General features: G+C 32.4%; 5 protein-coding genes across 5 annotated transcripts in view; 1 reads left to right on the top strand and 4 right to left on the bottom strand.

Moving 5' to 3' along the window:
* The window catches only part of HELRODRAFT_85380 (hypothetical protein), a gene marked incomplete at both ends in the record, with an annotated part of 3,325 nt that extends 3,004 nt beyond the window's left edge, over positions 1-321 (bottom strand). Inside the window, one exon of the mRNA XM_009026037.1 lies at positions 113-321. Coding sequence (XP_009024285.1) covers positions 113-321 — 209 coding nt within the window. The remainder of the gene's footprint in view (positions 1-112) is intronic.
* Positions 322-3,528: 3,207 nt separating this feature from the next.
* HELRODRAFT_177933 (hypothetical protein) lies at positions 3,529-8,902 on the top strand (the record flags this gene model as incomplete). The annotated part of the gene is made up of 14 exons (XM_009026086.1): positions 3,529-3,624; positions 3,790-3,858; positions 4,242-4,312; positions 4,783-4,930; positions 5,416-5,505; positions 6,040-6,153; positions 6,417-6,494; positions 6,899-6,965; positions 7,262-7,329; positions 7,424-7,489; positions 7,734-7,798; positions 8,017-8,101; positions 8,439-8,515; positions 8,806-8,902. 14 exons carry the CDS (start codon positions 3,529-3,531, stop codon positions 8,900-8,902), a joined length of 1,191 nt encoding a protein of 396 aa, XP_009024334.1.
* A 251-nt stretch (positions 8,903-9,153) lies between these two features.
* HELRODRAFT_85270 (hypothetical protein) lies at positions 9,154-13,650 on the bottom strand (the record flags this gene model as incomplete). The annotated part of the gene is made up of 9 exons (XM_009026025.1): positions 9,154-9,333; positions 9,704-9,790; positions 10,396-10,467; positions 11,114-11,185; positions 11,531-11,683; positions 11,958-12,050; positions 12,268-12,415; positions 12,754-12,868; positions 13,419-13,650. Coding segments are annotated over 9 exons (1,152 nt in total), but the record flags the coding sequence as incomplete, so codon positions are not given.
* A 1,752-nt stretch (positions 13,651-15,402) lies between these two features.
* Positions 15,403-20,858, bottom strand: HELRODRAFT_185901 (hypothetical protein). Its single transcript, XM_009026085.1, has 10 exons — positions 20,741-20,858; positions 19,967-20,183; positions 19,485-19,599; positions 18,894-19,041; positions 18,618-18,710; positions 17,241-17,393; positions 16,880-16,951; positions 16,607-16,672; positions 16,131-16,217; positions 15,403-15,699 (listed from the first exon to the last, which is right to left on the bottom strand). Exons 1-10 carry the CDS (start codon positions 20,831-20,833, stop codon positions 15,559-15,561), a joined length of 1,185 nt encoding a protein of 394 aa, XP_009024333.1. The 5' UTR covers positions 20,834-20,858; the 3' UTR covers positions 15,403-15,558.
* Positions 20,859-23,193: 2,335 nt separating this feature from the next.
* The window catches only part of HELRODRAFT_177929 (hypothetical protein), a gene marked incomplete at both ends in the record, with an annotated part of 4,426 nt that continues 1,340 nt past the window's right edge, over positions 23,194-26,279 (bottom strand). The window contains 4 exons of the mRNA XM_009026084.1: positions 23,194-23,340; positions 23,421-23,597; positions 24,894-25,066; positions 25,154-25,265. Coding sequence (XP_009024332.1) covers positions 23,194-23,340; positions 23,421-23,597; positions 24,894-25,066; positions 25,154-25,265 — 609 coding nt within the window. The remainder of the gene's footprint in view (positions 23,341-23,420; positions 23,598-24,893; positions 25,067-25,153; positions 25,266-26,279) is intronic.

Genomic DNA, 26,279 nt, shown 5'->3' with positions numbered 1-26,279 from the left:
ATCATCATCATCATCATCATCATCATCATCATTATCCTCATCACCCTCATCACCATCACCATCATCATCATCATCATCATAGCCATCATCATCATCATCACCATCGTAATACAAAATCACAATAATCACCATCACCCTACCACCACCATCATCATCATTACCACTGCCATCGTCATCATAATCATAACTCACGGTTCTTCCTTTTGTGCCGAGCTTGTTAGGGTAGAGTCGGTCGATTGATTGACAGCTGAACAGCCGGACCTGCTTGCTGCCATTGGCAACGATCAAGAGGCCGTCGTCCGGATCCACGTGATTGTATTCTGGTGGTTGATTGGTCGGTTGATTGGTTGGTTGATTGGTTGGTTGGTTGTTTGGTTAGTTGGATGATTGGTTGATTGATTGGTTGGTTGATTGGTTGGTTGGTTGGATGATTGGGTAGCTGGTTGATTGATTAGTTGGTTGGTTGGTTAGTTGGTTGATTGATTGGTTAGTAAGTTGGTTGATTAGTTGGATGATTGGTTAGTTAGTTGGTTGATTGGTTGGTTGGTAGGCTGGTTGACTGGTTGGTTGACTGGTTGGTTGGTTGGTTGGATGATTGGGTAGTTGGTTGATTGATTGGTTGTTGGTTGGTTAGTTGGTTGATTGATTGGTTAGTTGGTTGATTGGTTGGTTGGTTAGTTAGTCAATTGAATAGTCGATTGAATAATTATTTGAGTCATTGTCTGATTGATTAACTGAGTGAGTAATGGTTGATTGATTGATTGATTTTTTGATTAATTGATTAAAATTAATCGACTATTCAATCGACCGATCAAACAACCTATCAACCAGTGAATCAATCAATCAATCAACCAATTAATCAATCAATCAATCAACCAACCAATCAATCAATAAATTAACAACCAACCGTAATGTCCTCGATTAGCAATCCATAAAAAGGGACCGCCATGCACCTTTCCAACATACTCAGGCATTCTTATGTCTGGCTTGGTGGAAGGATAAGAATTTTTTTTTCCAAGTTTAATTGAATAAAAAAATTTAGCACAACAAAAAGTAACTAAATAATTGTGGATTTAATTGAAAATGAAGTCCATAAAACAAAAATAATTATACAAAAATAATTTTCAATAAATCTAAAATGAATCAATAAGCAATAAAAATGTGTCTGTTTTTATGCGTGTATGTTTGTATGCGTGTATGATTGTATGTAAGTCTATATGGTTGTATGTTTGTATGATTCTATGTATTTATGTTTGTATGTGTGTATGATTGTATGTAAGTCTATATGTTTGTATGATTCTATGTATTTATGTTTGTATGTGCGAATGATTGTATGTAAGTCTTGTAAGTCTATATGGTTGTATGTTTCTTTGATTCTATGTATTTATGTTTGTATGTACGAATGATTGTATGTAAGTCTATATGTTTGTATGTATCAACAAAAAGAAATTTAAGTAAGATCACAAACAAACAAACAAACAGAGACATAATTAGACAGCCTAAACTCAAATACAAACAAGCAAAAACAACATAAACAAACTGCACATGACAATAAACATAAACATAGACAATAAACAAAAACATAGACAATAAACATAAGCATGGACAATAAACAGAAACATAGACAGTAAACATAAACATAGAACATTAGATACCTCCAATTCTGGTAAAGCCTTCTTGATATTCTGCACAGCCATGTAGGAATTTCTGGCACGTTTGTTGTTCAATTGTATGTCTTGTATGTAGTCACTAAATGTCGTTTGTCGTATGTTATACTGCTGTCCTGTCTTGTATGAAGTAGGAATGCTTAATTGTATGTTTGTTTCTCTGTTTGCCTGCGTATTTGTATGTCTGGACATTTGTATAACAATGTTTGTTTGTATGGATGTTTATTTGTATGCCTGAATGTTTGTATGCGTGAATGATTATAAATGTGTCTATAAGTTTGTATGTATGTATTCATGTTTGTATGCATGTATGTCTGTTTTATGTTTGTACATTTTAAATTAGAATCAAAATGGCAAACAAATTAATAAATAAAAAAGAAGACCAGTGAAAAAAAATGACCAGATGAATAAGTGATAAAAGAATAAATAAAAGATAGATGGATGGATGAATGGATGGATGGATGGATTTATGGATGGATGGATAGATAAATAGAAGGATGCTTAAATGGTTGCTATATATATAGCACCCACATCTTCATCCACACCTTATATTGCAAGCAGTTTGTGTTGCTCCTGACGTGAATGACGCGATGGCCAACTTTTCTTTTGAGTTCTTCAAGAGTCCACCGGCTGGCAGGCCACTCGCTTATGACTCCATTGATGATGACTGGTTTGCCTAATTTATGTGTAAATATAATTATAATATAGGGGCCATATGGGTGGGAAATACCAAATATATTTCTATTTTTTCATATTATATTTTATTATTTCACCTTTCTTAGAGAATAAAATTTAAAAATAGAACATTTTCATTTTAATTTATATGAGAAATAAATAAAAAATAATATTTTGATTAATATAGTTAATATAATATAAATAATAATTAAAAGTATATTTAATATATTTAATTAAATCAAATCTAATTAAGAAAAAGATTAAAAAAAAGCTCCACAAACCTGAATTGAGATAATTCTCATTAAATTCTTCCAGAGACAACAAACCCACCACAGGGATTTCCACATTCACACAGCAAGGGATGGCCATTGGACACTGAAGGCCAATAAAATCACTGAACTAACTTACTTACTAAAACACTACCTAGAAAAACTTTAATGAATTAAAAATTATTAATCCCCGATCTGACTTGGTACCCACACAACACAAAACATGTGCTCGGAGATAAGCCAGCCAAATTCTCGTAACCGAATCATATTCGGCAAATAACGACGGACTTGTTTTATTTAAAATGTTATATTTTTTATTATATCAGTTGAAAATAAATGTTTAAATAATTATTTTGTGTCAAAAAGCCCTTTATTTTAAAATTTTATTTTATATATATATATATTTATAAAGGTTATGAAACAAAATTTTAATAATCTTCTTCGTTTAGCATACCGAGTTTTATCACATCACTTTTGTTTTCTTCACCGTTTAAATGTAAACTTTATAATAATTTATTTGCTAACATTTGAATTAATGAAAAATTAATTATTAAATATATTAAAAAGACGTTTGTATTTATTTTCGTTTAATTATTAAAATGATTTTTTGACAAAAGAGAAAGCAGTTAGTGCGTTCGTTATTTACAAGAACCTTTTTGATGCTGATTAATAAATAAATTAATTGACATTTCTTGATTTCAAATTTAATTAATAAATAATTTTAATATTAATTTACTATTAAAATATTGAAATTTAATAATTAAAATAATATCAAATCAAAACTGGCAGAGCATTGTCGTCAGCTGTCAGGTCAGATTCAGTCATCCAGATCTTTCCATATCCTATCCAAAGCTAATTAACTGCTGGCTGGCTAGCTCTTCTTCATCAACCAAACTCAAACTGAGACAGACAGCCAAATGGATAGGTTTGTGTGGTTTGATGCGTCCATAGAGGCAAAACCAGTACTACATTCTCAGAGTTGTGTCAGACTTTATGATGGCAATCAGAAAAAGGTTAACCAACCAACTAACTTTTTTACTAAATAATTTTAAAAACCAAAATGCAATTCCTTCCTAATGCAGAAACATCATATTTCTTTCACAAAAAATTAGACTATTATTATCTTTGGTTGATTAAATTTAAAAGTTAAACTCATTTAACTTACAAACCAACTCTAGACAGCATTTGACAAGGGTCAGGCCGTGATAACGACCCACGACGTCGTGTGGACGGATCACAGCAGACCTGTAAGATGTCATATCGTATGAATATTACATAACCAAAATAAAACATTTCTTATTTTTCCTTATTTCATCTTACTTATTGTTCAAACTACCAGTATGTTATTGATCTAATTCTACAAAAATAATTTGAAATTAGAATAAAATATTACTAATGTAATTAATTATTTGTTGCCTCTAACTAAAGCTATGGTTAGAATGCTGCACAAATGGCCTTATTATTATAAATAGATATAAAGATATTACTAACATTATTGAGTGGGTAATTATTTTATTTCATAATTACTATTTTAATGATAATAATAATTATTATTGTATTCACTTATATTTGTAAAATTTAATTATGCCGAATATTTTACACACACACACAAACAAACACACACACACAGACATATGTTATAGCGCTGCCACTAAGATATATCATTCAGATTGATAAAGATTCAGGATCACTCACTAAAAGGTTCTCATACTGTATCATTGTAATGATATACTTTACTATCTCCATTAACAGTATCATTTACTGTTGATATCATGATCTGTGTATCTTCACTCCTGCTATCATCATAGCAACACCTTACTAAAAGGTTTTCAAACTGTACCATTGTAACTTTACTATCTTCATTAATAGTATCATTTACTGTTGATATCATGATCTGTGTATCTTCACCCCTGTTTTCGCCATAACATCACCTTACTAAAAGTTCCTCAAACTGTATCATTTGTCATTGTATATGATATTCTTTATCATTATGATTAGATATCACATCACCATCGTCGCTCCATCACCCGGTCGTCATCACCGTACTATAATCATTATATATTTTATTATTATTATCATATTATAATAATATAATTATTATACTATTATTAAATATAATATTATTATTATATTATTATCAGTATTATCATAATTTATTATCATCTGTATAGTCCAAAGATAGTTCTTCACTTGTCCCCTAAAGATTCATCATCATCTTCGTCATCATCTTCATCCAATGACGTCATTAAATCTGGACCAGTTGGATCAAGTTTATATTCCTTTGTTAGGCTTTCATTCACTGACGGAGGACATGAGAATGTTTGTTTGTTTGTTTGTGTGCGTGTGTTTGTCTAGATGTCTGTGTTTGTGTGTGTTTGTGTGTGTGTTTTTGTATGTGTCTGTGTGTGTGTTTGTATCTGTTTGTTAGTTTATGTGTCTGTGTGTAAGTGTGTATGCCAGTATGTTTGTTTCTGTGCGTGTGTTTGTCTAGATGTCTGTGTGTGTGTATGTGTCTGGGTTTGTAGGTGTGTTTGTTTGTGTGTATGTTGTTCTGTTTGGGCTTTTGTATTCGTGTGTTAGTTTGTGTGTCTGTGTATAAGTGTGTATGCCAGTATGTGTGTGTGTATGTGTTTGTTAGTTTGTTATGTGTTTGTTAGTGTGTGTGTGTGCGTGTGTGTGTGTGTGCCAGTCTGTGTGTTTTGTCTGTGTGTGTGAGTCTTCTGCATGTTTTTGGCTGCTTTTCTGTCATTTTGCTCTGTGGTGTGTGTGTCACTCATCATCATTTTTCCTCTCGTCATTATCAGTTTTATGAAAGGCTCAATGAGGCGGTGATGAAGAAGAAGTGGTTACAGCAGCCACAGCTACAGCCGCCACAAGAATCTTCAATCGTTAATGTAAGATGGCCGATTCCAATTTTCCTAGGACTAATATTTAATTTTTAAACTTAGTTTTTTTCAATTAATTAGTATATTTAGTTGGGAGTTTAATTAATGTTAATTAATTAATTGATTAGTGTTAATTATTGTCATGGTCCTCATCGCCAGAAAACATCACCACCATTCCCACCCTGAGGAAAACATCACCATCCACACACAAACACACACACACAGAGACAGACACACACACGTACACACATACACGAAAAAACCATTTTATCAGTGTAATAGCATCGTTACCATAACCATTAGGAAACATCATCATCACATTTTCTCATCATCCCCATAATCATACCACCACCATCATCATCACCATAATCACATCATCATCATCACCATAATCCTAGCATCATCATCATCATTATAATCACATCACCACCATCATCATCACCATAATCACATCACCACCATCATCACCATAATCACATCACCACCATCATCATCATAATCACACCACCACCACCACCATTATCGTCGCCCCCTCCCCATCAGAAAGCATCTCGGATGGGTATAGGGGGGATAGAGAGAAGTTTAGAGATGAGGAGGCAGGAGAGGGATACTACAATCAGCACCGCCTTCGAAGACCTCAGCAATCTCATGGTCAAGGTCACTCAGAAGTTGCTGTTCTTTTTTTATTCATTCGTTCTTGTATTCATTTATTTGTTTATTTATTAATTCGCTCGTTCATTCGTTCACTTATTCGTTTATTTGTTGATTCGTTCATTTGATTATGGTTTTCTATCATTCATTCACCCAATTTTTCATTCGTTCATTCATTCATTCACCCAATTTTTCATTCGTTCGTTCATTCATTCATTCACCCAATTTTTCATTCGTCCATTCATTCAATCACTTATTCTCCTCCACAGGCCCAAGAAATGGTAACAATATCAAAGAACCTCTCAAACAAATTAAAAGATAAACAAGACAACGTCACAGATGACGAGGTTATGATGATGATGATAATAATGATATGATGATGATGGTGATGATGATATAATGGATATAATGATGATGATGATGATGGTGATATGATGAAGATGGTGATATAATGATGATGATGATAATGATGTTTATTTTTGCGGTGATTATGTTGGTATTGTTGGTGATGCTGACGATGAGTCTTAAGAACGGTGGTGGGTGTTTTTTTGGGCTGATGATGTTTTATTAGATGGCGAAGATGATGATGATGATGATGATTGAGACGGTGTTGGTGATAATGTCATTGATGATGATTATGATGATGACGATAATGCTAAATACGATTATGGTAATGATGATAGTAGTAATAACGATGATGGTGATGATGATGATGACGACGACGACGTTGATGATGATGATGACACGACAGACGCTTCAGTTCAAGCAGTATCTAATGAGCCTTGGCATCCAAGATCCCATCACTAAAGAAACACATGGTAAGGCGATGATGGTCTCGTTTCGATTCGTTTTGTCTCGTTTTGTCTCGTTTCGATTATGATGATGATAACGGTGATAACGATGATGATTAAGGATGATGATTATGATGGTGATAAATTATGTTACATTATTTATCAATGATGATGAAATGACTAATAAATGGAACTGTGCTATAGAATGCTTCAACAAGAACATACATATTTATATAGATATTTATATTTATTAATATGATTATTTGTTTATGTTTATTATTCCTGGAAACTTCGTTAATTTATGCACTCATTAATATTCATAGGCTCTGGGGATTCATATTACAAAAGTCTAGCCAAGCAAACCTGCGAATTTTTGGAGCCTATCCTAAAGGTTTATCCTGAATTAATTCAATTATGTACATAAATTATGTTAATGTGGGGCTAGACCAAATAATGGTAGTTAGTTACCTTTACGTCATTATCAGGATTGTGGTGGCGTCATGACCCTGACGGAGGCGTACTGCAGGGTCAATAGGGCACGGGGCATGGAGGTCAGTGGGTAGGTGGGTGGGTGGGTGGTTGAAACTTCAGTTGGCTGGTTTGGTGGAAATGTTTTTGAATTTTTACGTAAAATGGGATTTAGTGGAGGATCAAGTAAAGGGAAACAAATGAATGAACGAATGAATGAATGGACGAATGAATGAATGAATGAACAAATGAATGGATGAATGAACAAATGAATGAACAAACAAATGAATGAATGAAAAAATGAACGAATAAACGTTCGATAAACAGTTGTTATCTCCGGAGGACTTGGATCAGGCGTGTATGCTATTTGATTGGCTGAATCTATCTATAAAGTTTGTTGGGCGATTTGCTTTCTGCAGTCGTTTAGCCTAATTAAAATCCTTAATTAATTAATTATTAATCTAATTAATTAATTATATTAATAAATATAATAATTATTAAACTAATTGGATTTCTTTATAATAAATGTAATTATTTTCCTTCATATCATTGCTTTTTTATCATTATTATTATTATTGTTGTAATTTATTGATCACGTGATCTATATTAGAATGAAAGAGTTTGAAGATGGAGTGAAGGTGGTCCAGTTGAGGTCATGTGACGAGGCTGTACTCGCCCTGCAGACTGAACAAATTGTGAGATGGATTGATGAATGGATGGATAAATGGATGGATGAATGGATGGATGGATGGATTGATAAAAGTATAAGTTAATATATGGATGGATGAATTTATGGATGCTTGAATGGATTGATTGATTGATCGATCGATCGATTGATTGATTGATTAATTGATTGATTGATTGATTAATTAATTAAGTGATTGATTAAGTTATTGATTAAGTGATTGATTGATTGATTGATTGATTGATTGATTGATTGATTGATTGATTGATTGATTGATTGATTGATTGATTGATTGATTGATTGATTGATCGATGGATGGATGAATGAAAGCTAATTATATCTGACAGGTGACCGAGAATGGCTGTTTAACAGCAGAACAACTGGCGGACATCATCGGCCTCTCTGTGGTTCTCGCTAAGGAGAGGTCAGAGTAGAAATGATTGGATGACTGATTGACCAATAAGAACAGATATCCAAAATAACCAACCAATCAAAATAATTTGCCGATCAAAATAAAAAAATAATCGACTAATCAAATCAATTAACCAACCAATGAAATCATTCATCCAAAATAGTTAACCAATCAAATCAAAAAGCCATTTAAAAAAATCGACCAATCAAATTTAACCATTTTAAATAATCAACCAATCAAATTTAACCCTCTTAAATAATCAACCAATCAAATTTAACCATTCAAATAAATTGACCAATCAGAGCACAGACCGCAGAGAAGTTGGGCAAGTTGTGTAGGGACGAATCAATTGAGGGTGTCAAGTTCTACCCCAACCTATTTGCTAGCAGAACTAATTAATAATAAGAATGATATAAATAATATTTTAATTATAATTACATAAATAATAATATAAAGTTACACGTGGTTGATTTGTTAATATCAGTTGACAGCAACGATTAATAATAAAACACTTTTTCAATTATTGTTCGGTGTCTCCATCACTGCAAACGTCATCATCGTCAACCAATAAATTTATTTCATCTTTGATTTATTTAAAATAAATTATTTAATTAAAGTATAATTAACCAAATACAATTCGGGGTGAAAATTTAGAAATGGTTGTTGGCGTTTTTATATATGCGACCGCCATATTTTGGCAGGATGTTTAAAATCTTTTCGTAAACTTTTTTGCTGGCGTCCAAACCCCAGATGAAGTCCAAGTGCTTGTACTCAGGTATTTCTATGGCCTCTTTGATATTTGGCAGGCTTTCTATTATGTTTGCTACATCCTGTTTTGATTGGTTGGTTGGTTGGCTGGCTGATTGGTTGGTTGGTTGGATGATTGGTTGGTTGGTTGGATGATTGGTTGGTTGGTTGGATGATTGGTTGGTTGGTTGGATGATTGGTTGGTTGGTTAGATGATTGATTGGTTGGTTAGTTGGTTGGTCGGTTGGTTGGATGATTAGATGATTTTCGGTTGCTTGGTTAATTTATTGATTCGTTTACTCCTTTGACTAAACTTTTTGACCAGTCGATCGTTATTTTTCATATGATTTAATAATCAAGTCACTTGCTCGTTCATTCGTTTACTTTTTCATCCATCCATTCCTTCGCCCATCCATCCACTTATCCATTCTTTCATTCACTCATTCAACCAACCGTTGGGTCCGCCAGTTCATCTTTTCCACCATAGAAAAGGTAGGTTGGAACGTGCATGTTGCTGATGTTGTATACCGGAGCTGTTGTCTGAGCGTGTGTGTGTGTCTGTGTGTTTGACTGTCTGTCTGTGTGAATCCTTAAGTGTGTTTGCATGCGTGTGTTCATTCGCATGAAAGTATGTGTAATTGTGAGATTGCATGTTTGCAAATGTGTGTGTGTGTGTGTGTGTGTGTGTGTGTCTGCTTTTGTATACTTGCCAATGTTCTAAACTAGGTGCTAGTTGTACACATGTGGGTATGTATGTTATGTATGTATGTATGTATGTATGTATGTATGTATATATGCATGTATGTTTGTATTGTATGTATGTGTGCATGTTTGTATATATGTGTGCATGTATGTATGTATATGTTTGTATGTAGGTAGATAGGTACAAGTACATAATTAATGATCCATGCAGCTAATGAATGAATGTTAGATAATATCATTTAATGATTGATTGGCTGAACGAAAACTGAATAAGACGATATATATCTGAATATGTGGTTGATATATCTATCTGATATACGCTATATACGGCTGATATATCTGATATATCTGAAGCACAGGTTGATGCATGGAAGAGTACTCGAATGAATGAACGAACGATTGGATAACTAAATGAAGGAATACAAGACGGAACTGCTGCTGACTTGGTTGTAGTGATCAAAGTTATCTTTTTCGTTGTTGTAGTCGTAAGCCATGCATTTCTTTGATCGAACCATCTGCGGTGTAGTAATTAAATTTCTGATGAAACAAGTCTAGAAAGTTAATGTATATATGTATGTATGTATGTATGTATGTGTGTGTGTGTGTGTATGTATGTATGTATGTATGTGTGTGTGTATGTATGTATGTATGTATGTATGTATGTATGTATGTATGTATGTATGTATGTATGTATGTATACATGTTTCTTTGATCTGATGTTTAATCGTGTTTATTATTCATTTGTCTGTTTGTTCATTCGTTTTTACTCCTTATTTCATTCACTCGTTCATATTTTATTAATTTGTTCTTTCATGTTTGATCCGTCATTTTTTTTATGAAATAAATTTACTCCTATTTTTGAGTTTCTTGCCAACATGCCGAAAATTATCATCACAAGTCATTGGAATTTTTTTGTACTAGCGTTCATGTTTGTGTGTGTCTGTCTTTGTGTGTCTTTGTGTGTGTCTGTCTCTATGTGTGACATAGAGACACATAGATATGTGTCTCTATGTCATTATATATGTGTGTGCGCCTATCTGTATGTGTGTGTATATGTGTGTGTTTGTGTGTGTATGTGTGTGTGGTGTGCGTGTGTGTGGTGTGTGTGTGTGCTGTCTGGAACAACTTCATTGGAGTGTACAACAAATAAATGGTGCTTACCTGCACAAAATGTACAACATTCTTCACTGAGGTACCGGCTGGCGTGTGAGATATGTACACTGGCACTCTGGTCTGTGTGTATGTGTGTGTGTGTCATATGTATGTTTGTGTAAGTATGTGTGCACGCACATGTATGATTCAATACAGATAATTATACTGACATTAACCAGACTACAACCAGACCTCATGAACGTTATAATTATTGACCTGACTTTATTAAAGTTATAAAGATTGAACTGACCTCCTTAACACTGTAATGATTGACCTGACCTCATTAACATTTTTTTTATTTATATTTTATTAACCACAAAAAAATGGCTTGGAGACCGTACAAGCTTAATTGTAATGATTGACCTGACCTCATTAACGTTATAATGCTTGACCTGACCCCATTAACGTTACAATGATTGACCTGACCTCATTAACGTTATAATGATTGAGACCACCGAGTAGGACAGACGCAATGCAGAGTTCCTTGAGGATCACCTCGCGACAGACATGTTGGGCCACCCACTTCATGTACGTCGTTGAGGAGAGGAACTCGTGTATGCCGAACAGTTTGAACAGGGTCTGTAAGGTTTTGTTGTTGTTTTTGTTGTTGTTGGTGGTGTGCTTTCAAATTTGTAGTTGTTGTTGTTGTTGCTGATGCGTTTGGGTTTTAGCTGGGGTTTAAATGCTGTACGAACAAAAGAACTTGAGCTTATGAAGAAGTTTTCACAATTACATACAGACGTGTATCGTGCGGTATGCCGGAACTGTTGTAACTTTAAAAATAATCGCAACTATAACTGAACAATCCGTGAGCAATTTTGGATTTGTCAGATGAAGAAGAGAGAAAGTTTACCTCTGGAACAATGGCAATCTCAGAGAGGAGTTTGAAGAAGCCCACAATATGACCAACTGTTGTTACCGGACCAAGTGCTATCAGGTTGTCCACCTGTCAATCAAGTGAATGCTAGTGACGTCATTTCTACCGGTCTGTCAAAAGGCAAGCGCTAGCGTTTGCCATACAAAAGGCATTCATTAGAAGCACTTGAATCAGCATCATCTTCATCATCTACTCATCAATAACCAAAACAAGACAAAAACACAAACGACTGAGCTACTCTATATTCACTGAGCTAATCTATAAGATGCAACAAATAGCCGCCAACCAAATTAGCTAGATGTTGGTCATTCGCAAAGGCCACAAAGGCAACGAGGGTTCCTTGTGAGTGACCAATATAATTTATTCTTTGCTTTGTAGCGTTATTTATGTAATGTAACATTGACGGGATGTCGTACCTGGCCATTTCGTCCCAACTTGTGATGATGGTGATGATGATGGCTTTAATAGTAGTGATGATTATGATGGTGAGTATGAAGATGATGATGATGAAGAGGAAGAGGATGAGAAAGACGACTTTATCAATCTATTCAATTAGCAGCATTATCATTAATGTGAACATCCTCTTTTAGATAAATTTTTATAAAAAATCATCCTCTTTGTCAGCACCACCGTCTGCATCTTTATAAATGATGTTATCGTCGTCATCATTATTGTTATTACCTCATTCATTCACTCACCCACCCGTCCTTCCATCTATTCATCCATTCATTCATTCATTCATTCTTCACTCATTAATGCCACCATCATGAACCTCCAATCCCAAAATCTGGGATCAGCCGGATTGTAATGAACATTCCTTCTTGAGTAAGTGTTACCGCGGATATTCCCTATCCAGACGTCGTATCCAGCGTCTGCCAGCACAAATCCTGCACAATTTAAATAATTTAAAATGAAACTTAAGTTAATTTAGAAAGAATAACCTTCTTTAGAACTGTCTAAATTACGAAATTTAACAAACAATTTCAATTATTATGGCCATAGACGGTCCGCTAAGAATCATTTTAGTATGTAGAGTAGAAGGTTAGAGTTTAGAAATAGTTAAGCACCCACAAAATTCTACAAACAAGGAGTGAAAGTCAATTGAACTTTTATATGAAAGTGTCTATATATGTGCAGATCAAACAATAACACTACTATTAATATAACACATGTGCGTCAAAAGGAATTCGAACCGGGCTACTGCAACATGAGAGACAGAGACCTGAACCATCCAGCCGAATAATTATGAAACGTATCAAAAATTTGTTGTTTTAGGTTTTATAAATAAATAATAAAACCTCACCTAAATATAATAAATGGTTTTGGGTATATAAAAAAACACATTTTATCAATAAAACTATCAAATGTTTATTGAATATTACCAGTTATATGTAAAAATAACAGGCATTTACATCAAATTTCAAAGAAAAAGTTAACCTAAACTCTGGTGCTGTTGATTAATGACCCAAGTTGAAGATGCATCAAACAAGCCATGCTGCAGAAACGCAACAGGCTTTCCATCATTCTCGTCGTTTGAAGCGAGCGTGTCATACACATCTAATCTCGCGAAGGATCTGTTGTTGACTCTTTGCAAACTTAACAAGAAGCCGTCGCTCGTTTGGACGATGTGGTCGATGCACTGGTAGCCTTTGCTTCTTATTATTTCAGACTGTAATAAATACTTCTTTTTAATAATTTTTAAAAATTGTATGGTTAATTGTTAATGTGTAAGCGTTGGCTGATTTGAGAGGCAGAAGTTTTGCTGCAAAACTTAAAAAAAAGCCTAATATAATTTACATTTTTTTACATTACACAACAACCACCATTGCCAAGCCAATACTAACGACATTTCTTTTCAAATCAGGATCATCATCATTATTATTATTATTAATATTATTATTTATTTCTTCACTTAGTATTTCATTTGTTGGAATGCAACAGGCCAAGAAAATTAAATTCAAAAATATGAAGGCCATTTCTTTCGACGACAACTTTCTGTCAAGAAGATAACCGAAGTACAACGTATTAACATGTAACTTTGTGTCCTTTATATTAGGATCTAAACAATTAGCCCATGTGCAGGTTCACTTCAAAGCTCTCATAAGATTATTTATTGTAAATGTACAGTATACTATGTTATATATATATATATATATATATATTTATTTATAATAGTAATATATATGTTATACAATAATACTATAATCGCTAGAGTTTATATATACTATAGCGATAGAATTTAATGAAAATAATATAGAGTACATATACATCATACGTAATCTTATATATATATATATATTCTATACATTATACATATTCTTATATAATTAGTGAATTTGGACAACAATCCTTTTTTAAGCATAATTTATTGAAAACTATATAATAATAATAATAAAGTTTAAAGTTGTTCAGTAGACTGGCATCTGTATAAGAACCACTACAAAATAAATGTTCTAGTATCCTAGCTTGATTTTAAAGTTGTTGATTGATTCCACTGAGACAATTTCATCGCTCAGCTCGTTTCAGGCGTTTACCATCCTATACTGTAATTAAGCTATTTCAATTTTCTGTTTTACGAATTAATCTTTTTTAATTTAAATCCCAATTAAATACAAGTTCACCAAGGTTCATATTTTATCTAATTGACAATCCGATTTTTAACGTTATCAACAATTTTAATTAGTTCTTTGGTATCTCCGTAGTCTCGGAGCTCTTTTTAGCGTCAACAATGTTGAAAGACATCTTTTGTTGACAGACATTTTTAAAAGCAATGTGGTTTGCAAATCAGTAGAAAAAATTGTAAAGTATTGGTATGTAATAAATTTATAACAATCAATCATTCAGTCAACTTGTTAATAGAGCGCTATTTTCGCGATGTTCAACAGCGCTCCTCAGTGAATTTTGCAAACAGATGGGTCTTGAGATCCGCTCTGAACTTCGTCAGTGATGGAGAAGTTGTCAAAAAAGGAGGTAGAGAGTTGTGGAATAGGTTGTTGTTAATGAATCGATTTGAATGTAAAGTGGAAAAATATTTGTTCTTCAAAATTTTAATTCTGTGATAGTAAACTGTACGAGGTCAATTTTTAGAATTTGTGATATATAGTGAACAACCAGAAACCTTCATTTTGTTAAGTTTTATTGGAAAAAGTTTTGTGACGGCTTGTATTGTTAACAGAGGCTTTTTAAAATTAATTAACAATTTGTCATCTGCCTTTTGGAAAAGTGACCAATTTGATTTCAATTAATTTCCAGTAGATATTTGTATTTTTTATTATTTCTTAATGTTATTAAGTTTGTTTTTTGAGTTTAAGACAGTGCTTACAGTTTTTAAATTTGATCAATAGCGGTTAAGCAAATAACAATTTATCAATGTTTCGTTGTTTCTTCAGTAAAATAAAAATTGAAAATTTAATTTTGAATAAAAGACAAATTTAGATAGCCCAACTTGATTTAAAAATCTTCAAACAAATTCAAACTGTCAGTCATTTTGTTGTAGTATCTAGTAAAGACAAATTTTGACAACCAAACTTGATTTAAAAATCTCTAGAAAAAAAAAATTAAAAATGCCAGCCACTCTTTATTGTTGTAGTATCTGAAGGAGCGTTTTGTAAACTCTGACATGGGCGTCCATGCCCCAGACAAAATCCAAATGCTGGTAGCCCTGGAGGAGGGTCACGTTTTTCAAGTTGGGCAGGTTCTCAACGATGAACTTCACGTCCTTCGTAAAATTTTTTAATTTGTAGATTCTGTGTCACTTTGTTATTGGCATTGTGGGATATTTTTATTTCGGAATTAAAAATATTTATTTTTTTAAAAAAAGTTAAAAGGTCAAACTTAAATATCATTAATTCTCTTTATCATTAATTCTCTTCGTTGGGAGTGTTACTCAGTTGTCAATTTTTTAAAAACGTCATTTAAAAATTCGTAAAATCTTTTCGTATAGAAAATTTCTCGAGATGATTTTCTTAGCAAACAAATTGTAGACGAGTTTAGCACTAAAATTCGGTTAACTGAACATGTTTCATTGGAAAAATTTGCTTAATCTCATGCGTATGTGATGTGTGTGTGTGTTAGTCTGTCTGTCTGTGTGAGTTCGTTTGTGTAATCTTATTGAATAAATGGAAAACTTTTAACCGGCAATGAACAAACCTCTGGAGTAGATAGCTTGTCATGGCTCCCGTGGAATAAATATGTGGGAACGTGGACGTTTTTTAGGTTGTAGTTCGGGACGGTGGTCTAGTTGGAAATGTTTCGCTATCATTAGTGAATTAATTAATTAATTAGTGTTTTAACTTGATGGTGTATAAATCGTCTCGTTTAAAAAATTCATTCGAAACACTGATCTTATAATAAATAAAAAACATAATTGCACCATTATATCGGTGCAAAGATGTACCATGTGAATTTGATGCGTCGTACATGTCAGACAACTGATGGTTAGTTCAAGGTTTCATTCTTAGATATTTTTTTAAATTGGGCGTCTAAGTTTCGTGAGTATCTAACTGATATTTGTGAAAAAATACATGTATAGACCATCGAAACTTTGCAAAATACCAGTCGGATAAATAAAATTAATTAAGCAATTTGTTTGGCTTCCAAATCCAAAAAAATGAAAAAAACCAAACCTGTTGGTAGTATTCGTAATTATTTTTCTTGTAGTCGTAATAGGAAAACTCACCTGATTTGTACATCTAGATAAATTTTGTTACCGTTGCTAATGTTTATTTGACAAACGAGGTTATGAGTTTCTCTCATTATGAAAGTTTGAAACATGCATGAAATTCATGCAAAAATATCGACTAACAACATATAAAATCTATACCAACGTATTTTGTCATTAATTCGCCAACAAGTTAAACAAAAAAACGACATGATTGAAAATAATGACTGAATATAACCTGAGCAAAATGGACCAAGTTCTTGACCGAAGTGCCAGCAGGTGAGTGGGTGATGTAGACGGGCAGTCGAGTCTGTCGGTTGGTTTGTTTGTTTGTTTGTTTATTTGTTTGTTACATGTTTAATTGTGTTCTTTGTTATGTTACGTAAGTTTTATTGAGTTTTTCTTATCTTTTTTCAATTAAATTCATGTTGGTCATTGTATTTTTGTAGATGTTTTTGTACTTCATACATTTGAGAAAATATATAACTATGCAACCTTGGTGAACGAATACCAATGCAAATATTAATTTGTATAATCTTTCTTAGTATTTAAATAATTACAAACAAATGACAAGCGGTAGAGAGAGGTGTGCCTCCTACTTCGTTCAAGTTGTATCTGTTGAGACCTCCAATGAGGATGGGAATGGCGCACATCTGCTTCAGTAGAAACACCCTGCAGACTGTCTTGGCCACTAAATCCACGAAAAAGCTAGAGGGAAGAAATTCTTGCACTCCCATGAGCTTGAATAATGTCTAGAAATTATACAAATTACAAGATATTTTAACAATTTTTTTTCTTATTATTTCATATCCCTGATAAAAAAAAACTGCATGTTAACAAGTACAAAGCTACATCATTTTATCACACGGGTTAACCATAAAGTTTTTTAATGAATGATAATGCAGTCACTTTCACTCAAGGGACTTAAAGATACTCATCGAATTTATGCGAAGTTTTGTTTGTTTGTTTATTTGTTTGTTCGTTTGTTAATGAAAGAAGTGTCGTTTGTTTTTTGTTTGTTTGTTTGATTGCTTGTTTGTTTGTTGAACACTTTACGTAATATTCAAATTGATTTTCATCGAGTGATTGTATTGTTGAGTGTTCTTCAATCTATAGCACTTGCGTTTTTTCATGCCACTTCGAAATTGCGAAAGTTTAAGACGAACGGATTTTACTACCTCGGTTTGAATGAATTTTTAAGAATTTCAACTATTTAAAAATCAATATTTTTTTCTTCATTTTATGAATTTTTTTATTCAAAATTCTCTCTTAATACACTTCAAGGGTTTGCGTCTCTTTAACATGTTTGTTTTCATGTATGAAAGTAATTTTCAAGAAACATTTTTATAAAAAAAACATTTTTTTCCTCACTTCTATTTTTATAAATGTTTTAATTTTTTTCCAACAAACCAGAAAGTTAGTGCACTACTTCACGGAATGAACACTTGACATCGACACTAACATTGCCAACTGATAGTTTCAAATTCAATTAAAATTATACCAGGCCACATTTAATCGCCCTAAGAATATTTCAGTTTAAACTCTAAAAATCAATGAAATGTGTATTCATTTATGATGGTCACCTAGCTCACGTGCATACAGCAGGTAATAAATGACTTATTGGCCAGTGGCACAGCCAGAAATCATTTGGGGCATGCAGTGAACTTGAATTTTTTTTAATAAGTTGACATCTTTCATATGCTTTTTTCATATATTTTCATTATATCATATTTTTTATGTACGTGAATATTTGTAAAGTATGGGCTTAAATTGGTCTTTATCCCCCAAAAATTTATTTTTTGTGGGGCTCAAACCCCTAAAACCCCCTTAGCTAAATGACCATTAATATTCAAAACTTTTAATTTAACCTAAAACCTTCAAAAACTTTAACATTTTAGTTGATTTCAAGTCTTTTGAAATTACCTGGAGTTATATATAATAATGTAAAATTACATTTACATGTAAAAGTTTCACACCTCAGGAACTATGGAAAACTTAGCGAGGTACTTGAAAAAACCGCTGACGTGCTTAACTGTGGCCACAGGTCCAAGTGCTATGAACTTTTTCACCTAAAAAAATTTTTATTTAAATTTGTCAATTGTTTCAATGGGATCATTTAAAGGTCACCGAAAGGTCAAATGATGAGATAAATCTATCAAACCATAAGATAAACTTATCAAACTAAGGGAACTCATCAACTAAACTGCTCTAAGAAACATTTTAAAATGTTTGAACCTATTTAGGCAACCCACCTTATTTGAGATATCCTGATTTCTTGAGAAAGAAGAGAAAGCTATGAGGCTCCCTTGGGAAAATCCGATAAAGTTTATCGGTTGTTTGGTTCTGTTGTGAATGTGGTTAACCATTGCTGGGAAGTCATACTCCGCCATTTGGTCCCAACTTTAATTTTAATGGGGATAATTTATTACAAATGAATTTTTTTCATTTTTTGACATAATAAATATTTTTTCCTAAAATTTAAAAATTATCGATATTGATGAAGTTTGACTAATTTCAGTGTTATAGGTGACATGTCGTTTGAATGAGCTTCGATGTTAATGTTTAACAGATTCCTCCTTCTCTTATTTTAATATTTCTTTTAATTTTCAGGAATTATTCCGATTTTTGTTTAAATTTTCGTATTAACTCAGACTCTAATTTCCTCGTTCGAACTTTACACATTTATGAAATGTTAATGTTAATTTCACAAAAAGCTCACAGCACTCAAACAATCAATGATACGAAACGAAACAATGATATGAAACGAAACGATGATACGAAACGAAACGATGAAACGAGACGAAATTTTCATATCGATATGCATTCTGACATCACCCAACTACCTCCAATTCCAGAATTTATCATCCCTTGGTGAGTAGTCTACGTGCTGTCTGGAGTAGGTATTCCCTCTCACGTTACCCATCCAAACGTCGTAACCAGCATCGGCCAGTATGTAACCTGTGTTTGGGATTGGATTGGGACAGTGATTTATTTTTTTATTAGTTTTTTTATATGTTTATTTTATGGTTATGTTGTTTGTATTTATAAAAATGTTTTTGGAATTGTTATGTTCAGAAAAAAAATTTGGTATATTGATCACACAACTTTGAAAAACTATTTAACGATGATTAGCTAGACTAGACCTCTACAAAGGCTATTTCTTTTAAGCAAATGAAATATAAAATAATTGGAAAAAAACAAATAAAGCAAAATGTGTTCAACATTTAAAATTTTTTGAACAAGGGGACCAAAAGCCGTAAAATTATATCAAACAAATAAATTCTTTAAATAATCATAAAATTATGATTAAAATTAACGCTGCAACCTAAACTTTGATGTGGCTGGTTGAGAACCCAAGATGTAGACGACTCCAACAGACCATGCAATAGCAAGACGGCAGGTTTGTTGGCATTACAGTTCTTGTCTTCCCTTTGTGAACAGTCTACCATCTTGTTAATTCGATGAAGGCCTAGGATGAAGCCGTCTGTAGTCCTGACGAAGTGTTCTTCCGCTGGGTACCCTTTGTAAGCAATCATCTCCATCTGTCCATGTTTTTTTTAGAATTAATATAAAGTTAAAAGTCTATAACAAATTTTCTAAGACGTGATAATGTTTGAAGTTTTTCCGGATTTTAGTAAAGATTTTTTAGTAGTTGTAACTGATTAATTGGTTGATTGATCGATCGATCGATCGATCGATTGATTGATTGATTGATTGATTGATTGATTGATTGATTGATTGATTGATTGATTGATTGATTGATTGATTGATTGATTGATTGATTGATTGATTGATTGATTGATTGATTGATTGATTGATTGATTGATTGATTGATTGATTGATTGATTGATTGATTGATTGATCGATTGATTGATTGATCGATTGATTGATCGATTGATTGATCGATTGATTGATCGATTGATAGGTTTGCTAGTCTCCTGTTGCAGTTGGATTTGACGGTTTAATAAGAGCAACATTGTTGTTTTTGTCAAATTTTAGTAAAAAAAATATCAAATCAAGCAAAAAATTTATTGTAAGTGTAGTTTTATTAACAAATTTTATAGAAAAGTTAGAAAAAAACTGAAACTTATTTAATAACAATATTATTCCTCAGATCAGGATCTTTTGAAAGGATGCACTTGAAGGACAAAATCAAAAACATGATTTGCAGAGTACATCTAGTCGCAGACATTTTGAAAAGAATATTATTTTTTCAAATTTTTATAAAAATCTAAAAAAAAACAATAATGTTATAAATTAATAAACTAAAACTATTGCAAGCTGTGGCATGAAGCGTTAAATGATTACTTGATTTCATGCTATTTATACTCAAAATTGGCAAGTATCCCAATCCCAACATACAACCAATAGATGCAAATTTCATAAGAAGGGACTTTTGAACTTGTTGAAGAATCTTCACATTATTCGCGTTCTTTTTTGGTTTATAAAAATATGTTCTCCGGTAGACTAAAATAAACTAGTGTTAAATATAGGCTTTTCAATGACTCCTGGTAATATGTAAGGTTGCTATATGTATGTATAGATAGGTGTGTGTGTGTGTGTGTGTGTACATGTGTGTCTGTCTGTTTGTGTGTGTGTGTGTGTGTGTGTGTGCATATACAATGTAAATTAATGAGTTGATATGTATTTTTTTATAACTTACGAATGATTTAACAAAACTGTTAATTACTTTAAAGAACAATTTATTCATTTTTGTTTTAAAAGAATGAAAAAACTACTATGTGATTTTTAGCCACGATTTTTAATATTCAGAATATGCCAAATGATCGAAAACATTCTTGAAAATTAAAACTATGATGACGTCTTTCAATGGATGCTTATTTAAAATGAGAAAACTCTTGAAAATGAGTATCGTACGATGCTTTTATATGTGCTTGTGTGTGTGTGTGTGTTTATGTATGTGCTTGTGTGTGTGTGTGTTTATGTATGTGTGTGCATTTGTTTTTGTATATGTGTGTGTGTTTGTTTATGTATATTTGTGTGTTTATGTACGCGTGTGTGTTTGTTTATGTATGTGTTGTGTGTTTATGTATGTGCGTATGTGTGTATATGTGCTTAAAACGTTTTCTGTACGGTTGGGGTAGGATTTGAAGATGTGGAAATCCTGGAGAAGACGAGGAAATGAAGACCTCCAACCATTATGGAAGAGGTAGGGAATAATTAATTAAATTATTGGACATTAATTAAATTATTTAAATTTTTGACATAACAACGACAATGGTAGTAGTAGTAGTAGTAGTAGTAGTAGTAGTAGTAGTAGTAGTAGTAGTAGTAGTAGTAGTAGTAGTAGTAGTAGTAGTAGTAGTAGTAGTAGTAGTAGTAGTAGTAGTAGTAGTAGTAGTAATAGTAGTAGTAGTAGTAGTAGGGATAAATTTGAATTGGATTGGCACTTGTGAAAATTTGAAAAGCTTTTGAATGAATGTAGCAAACTTTCAGAATTTTTATTTTCCGTTAAATTTTTCTAGTTAAGACCTTGAAAGCACATTTTATTTTTATCATTTTATTTGAGAAACTCTCAAATTTTTTCATATATTTTTTTTTATAAAGAAAAAGAATACACATAATAATCTCTTTTACATTTAAAAAGTTCTCTATATTCAAATTTCAAAATACAAAATAATTCATGATAAAGAAATGAACCTTAATCTTTAGGAATGAACCTTGTTGTTGTGATTTAATCATTTTTTCCTCCAAATTTCTGTCACTGCATAAAAATATTATTATTATTTTTTTTTCCAATATTATTGCCAATAGTGAGCGTTTTACGTGGGCGGTTGGATTACTAACAGAATTATGTAAACCAAAAATAGGAGAAACAAAGAATAGAGATATCTCGTCATGTTGACATTTAAAATGAAATGAACGTGATACGATGAAGACAAAATATAATTTGAGGCAACTAAATAAAATAATTTGAAAAATGTTTCAACTAGATTGAATCCTTTCCCAGCAGACGGTTTTTTGTATGTGTCAACCAAAATCCACAATCTATATTTTGTTTTCGGGATATCGAGAACTTGGTAAATGTTCACGTTTCTATGCGATTTCATGGAATGAAATTTTGTTCACAACATACCTTGAAACACTCGGCAGAATGTCTACATTGTAAGAGGTAACAGTGCATTTTACTATAGATCTTATTCACCTATTGTTTGAATCAAGCAAGTCTTATTGGAAAATAACAAAACTGTGTAAACCACTAACAAATTTATTTCGATAATTGAAAAAGTTTCATAAATAATTGTCTTTTCAATTTGTTGATTATTCAAGTAGTTTATTTTTAAATATCCAGAGAATTATGATTTTGAAATAACAAAGCATTCAAACAAACACACACATTCACACACACATTCACGCACGCATGCCCACACCTATATCATATTCATGAAAAAGAAATACATTGAAATCAAAAATAATGCAACATTTAAAAGTCAAGCAGTTATTAGTTCATTAAAACGCATTTTCGCACAGGCAAGTTAGTCATATAAATGTTTAATCATGAAATTTTGTGTAACTTCTGGAAAATAGTTATTAATCCCTCAAATTTTTGCTTCTTCTTGTAATTGCCTTGCAAGTTCTTTTAGTAATAAGAAAACCAGAGCATTCAGTTCCAGGACAGCATTCTGAATCGTATAGGCATTTTTGTCCCTGTTTACCACAGCTGATGCACGTTCCACTCTGCAAGAAATGTTACTTCATTATTGCAACATCATATTTTCAATTTCGAAACTCAGTAAGAAGAACCAAAAAAAAATTACTAGAATGCCAGAACAACGGTTTCCTTTACAGCATTTTTGGATGGCGTTACAAGAAGCACCATTTGTTCTACAGTTGAAGAGACCTTTTAGTTCCGCTTCAGCTTCTTCTTCTTCTTCTCCTTTAGCCTCAGCCTTTTCTGATTCTTCTATCTTAGCTCTTAGCAAATTATAATTGCTCTTTTATATGACCATTTAAAAAAAGTTATAATAATTTATAAAAATAAACACAAGAAAGCTTTCTTACTCTAGCACGGCTTTCATAATTTCATCGTACACGTCTGGTTTACATTGAAAAAAACAGTCTATATTATTTCTAATTGAAATTACAAATTAAATTTAATGAATAGTATAATTTCAAAAAAAAACTTTACCAGATCTTGAATTGAAAAATGTATATAGAAAACAATTGAACCTGCTTCAGCGGTGGAGAACAATCCACAAACAACCAACAACATGCCAACCAGCACTAGAAACTTCATTTTTCAATCAAATCAAACACGCAATAACTTGAAAATGGCAACAAAAATGTTGATAATACAATTTATCTATGATGATTCAATAATTTTATACATGCCTCTACTGGAGTTTTTAGGTGCGAATGTAGGCAAGCAGGTAACAAAAACAGCCTAACAATGGCATACAAAAGAACCTTTATAGTTTTCGTCGTTGTTTAGCTTGCTGTAACTTTTTATTGAATTCGAACTAAGGCATGTCTTAAAATGATTAGTTACAATAACTTAGAAAAAGTTTAAATGAAAAATCTTCAAAATGATCGATTTGATCTTGCGCTAAAGTTATACTCCGCTGATAAGTTATAAAATTAATGAAGCTAATGCCGTTGAAAACACTCCACAATCTCAAACGAATTTACATCAAAATTTAAGAGATTCAAAACAAATAAGAAATTACTTAATAGACTTATTAAATTATGATAGAAATATATTCGCGCGAAACAAATAATTTTGCGGAAAAAATTATTTTGCTTTCAAAATCAAATTATGTAAACTATCGGCTACCTCCGACTCATTTTGAAGATGAACCATTTTGAGACCATCTGTATACAAATTTTTGTCTCTTTATTGCAATGTTGCGACGAAACCACATAAGAAATTGTTAGTCAAGTTAATCATTTCTGGATGTGACGAGAAGGCTGTAAATGCAATCAACGTTCCAAGCGAGTGGCCAATGTAGTTGATCTTCTTTACTGTTTTATTGTGCACGTAGGTCAGCATCGCTGGCAGCTCCAAACGCGCCATCTCCGTCCAACTTTTTACAAAAACGTGAAAATGAACATTTTTCAATTGTCAATTAGTCGTATCGTATAAGTCTTCAATGATTGATTGCTGCTACAACAATGCTGATCAAACAAACACTGAGCCATAATAAATTTTTAGCAGAACGTAAAATAAAGTACCAATTTTTGTATACAATTTTTTGAGTTTAAAATTTGCAGATGCAAAATATTGAAAAAACCGGCGTGAAATCCCAAGTTTCTTGAGCATTCTGGTCAACTCCTGGCAATCCAACGGAATAAGAAGTCTCCCTCACGTTACCTAACCAGACGTTGAAACCCTCGTCAGCAAGAACATAAGCTGGTAATGGAAATATTACTGAGCATTTATGAAACAGGAATATCAAATATGTACCTGTAGTGATTGAAGAATTTGATTGATCAATAATATTTTCTCAAAACTTATACTAAAATTGTTAACTGGCGAATATTTCTTGCTAACCTAAACTTCTTCTACGACTATTGATAACCCAAGTGACAGAGGAATCAAGCAGTCCATGCTGTAAGAAAGCCACAGGCAGTTTAATGATTCTACGAAATCTTTCTGGAACATTCTGTAAAGTAGTAAAGGCGCTTCATCTTTGCACATAACTGTGTGGACCTCAACATGAAAATCACCTTTCTCAAGGATGAATTCTTTCCTCCAATAATGAAAAGTATTACGTCATGCTTGAACGAGCCAATGTTACAAAAAGGATTGGTTTTGTGTTTTTCTTTTCATTTTCGTTGGATTTTAATGATATTCAAATATAGATAAATAATGGAAAACTATGCGAATGTTTTTTCAAAATTTCAAAGTATCTAAGCATGTTTTACATTGGTCGAAGAATATCATCATAGCAATGTTACAAAATTATTTAGTGCCATGCTCACCAAACACAGTGAAGGATTTTCCATGCGTCGTACCGTACCGTAACCTAATTTAAGTTGGTTCTTATTTTAAGTAAAGCGGACTTTGAAAGAAAAACACGTAGCTTTCCAGGAATGAAAATTTTGGTTTTGGCTAAATCGAACAAAATCTCTCAATCAATTCGGACTGAAAGCTGCTACAGATCAACAAAAATTTTTTTTTTCGCACTGTTTTTAATATAAAAATTGACAATAAAATTGAGTAATAAGCCTAAGAAAGAATGTTGTCGGCCCTTTTAAGCAAACTTAAGCCCCGCCTCCTGCCAAAAATGTTTTGCTATGCCGCTGAGAATGCTCATTCATGGTGGAAGATTTTTGTAAATTATTGGACGTCCATCATACAAATCTATAACCTAATCTTTTTTTGTTTAGTTCTTTTTTCAAAAATCAAACTTTGACAGAACGCAAATAGTGGTAGGAGGTGAATTACTATAAGAATAAATAAATTAAAAGAATAAACAAATAAAAAACGCGATACAAATATTGAAATTAAATTTTAAAATTAAAGCTAAAAAGTTTAAAAGTGCTAAACTAGCAAAATGAAATGAAATGAATGAAATGTTCCATCTTGTTTCTTACCTATCGCATCGATAATCAACACCTGCTGATAGCTGCTATGGTTCAGGTTAAAATTTGAAATCTGAACAAAAACTGTTAAA

The sequence above is a fragment of the Helobdella robusta genome (assembly GCF_000326865.2).
Source record: "Helobdella robusta unplaced genomic scaffold HELROscaffold_45, whole genome shotgun sequence".
NCBI lineage: Eukaryota > Metazoa > Annelida > Clitellata > Rhynchobdellida > Glossiphoniidae > Helobdella > Helobdella robusta.
This window is presented reverse-complemented; position numbering and strand designations above follow the sequence as displayed.

Excerpts from the sequence above, each read along its gene's own strand:
- HELRODRAFT_185901 (XM_009026085.1), bottom strand. The coding sequence starts at position 20,833 with ATGTCTGCGACTAGATGTACTCTGCAAATCATGTTTTTGATTTTGTCC. Across the intron at positions 16,952-17,240 it reads ACAGATACAACTTGAACGAA|ACTCGACTGCCCGTCTACAT; the intron begins GTAGGAGGCACA and ends ACCAACCGACAG. Across the intron at positions 16,673-16,879 it reads ACTTGGTCCATTTTGCTCAG|ATGTACAAATCAGGTGAGTT; the intron begins GTTATATTCAGT and ends AAATTTATCTAG.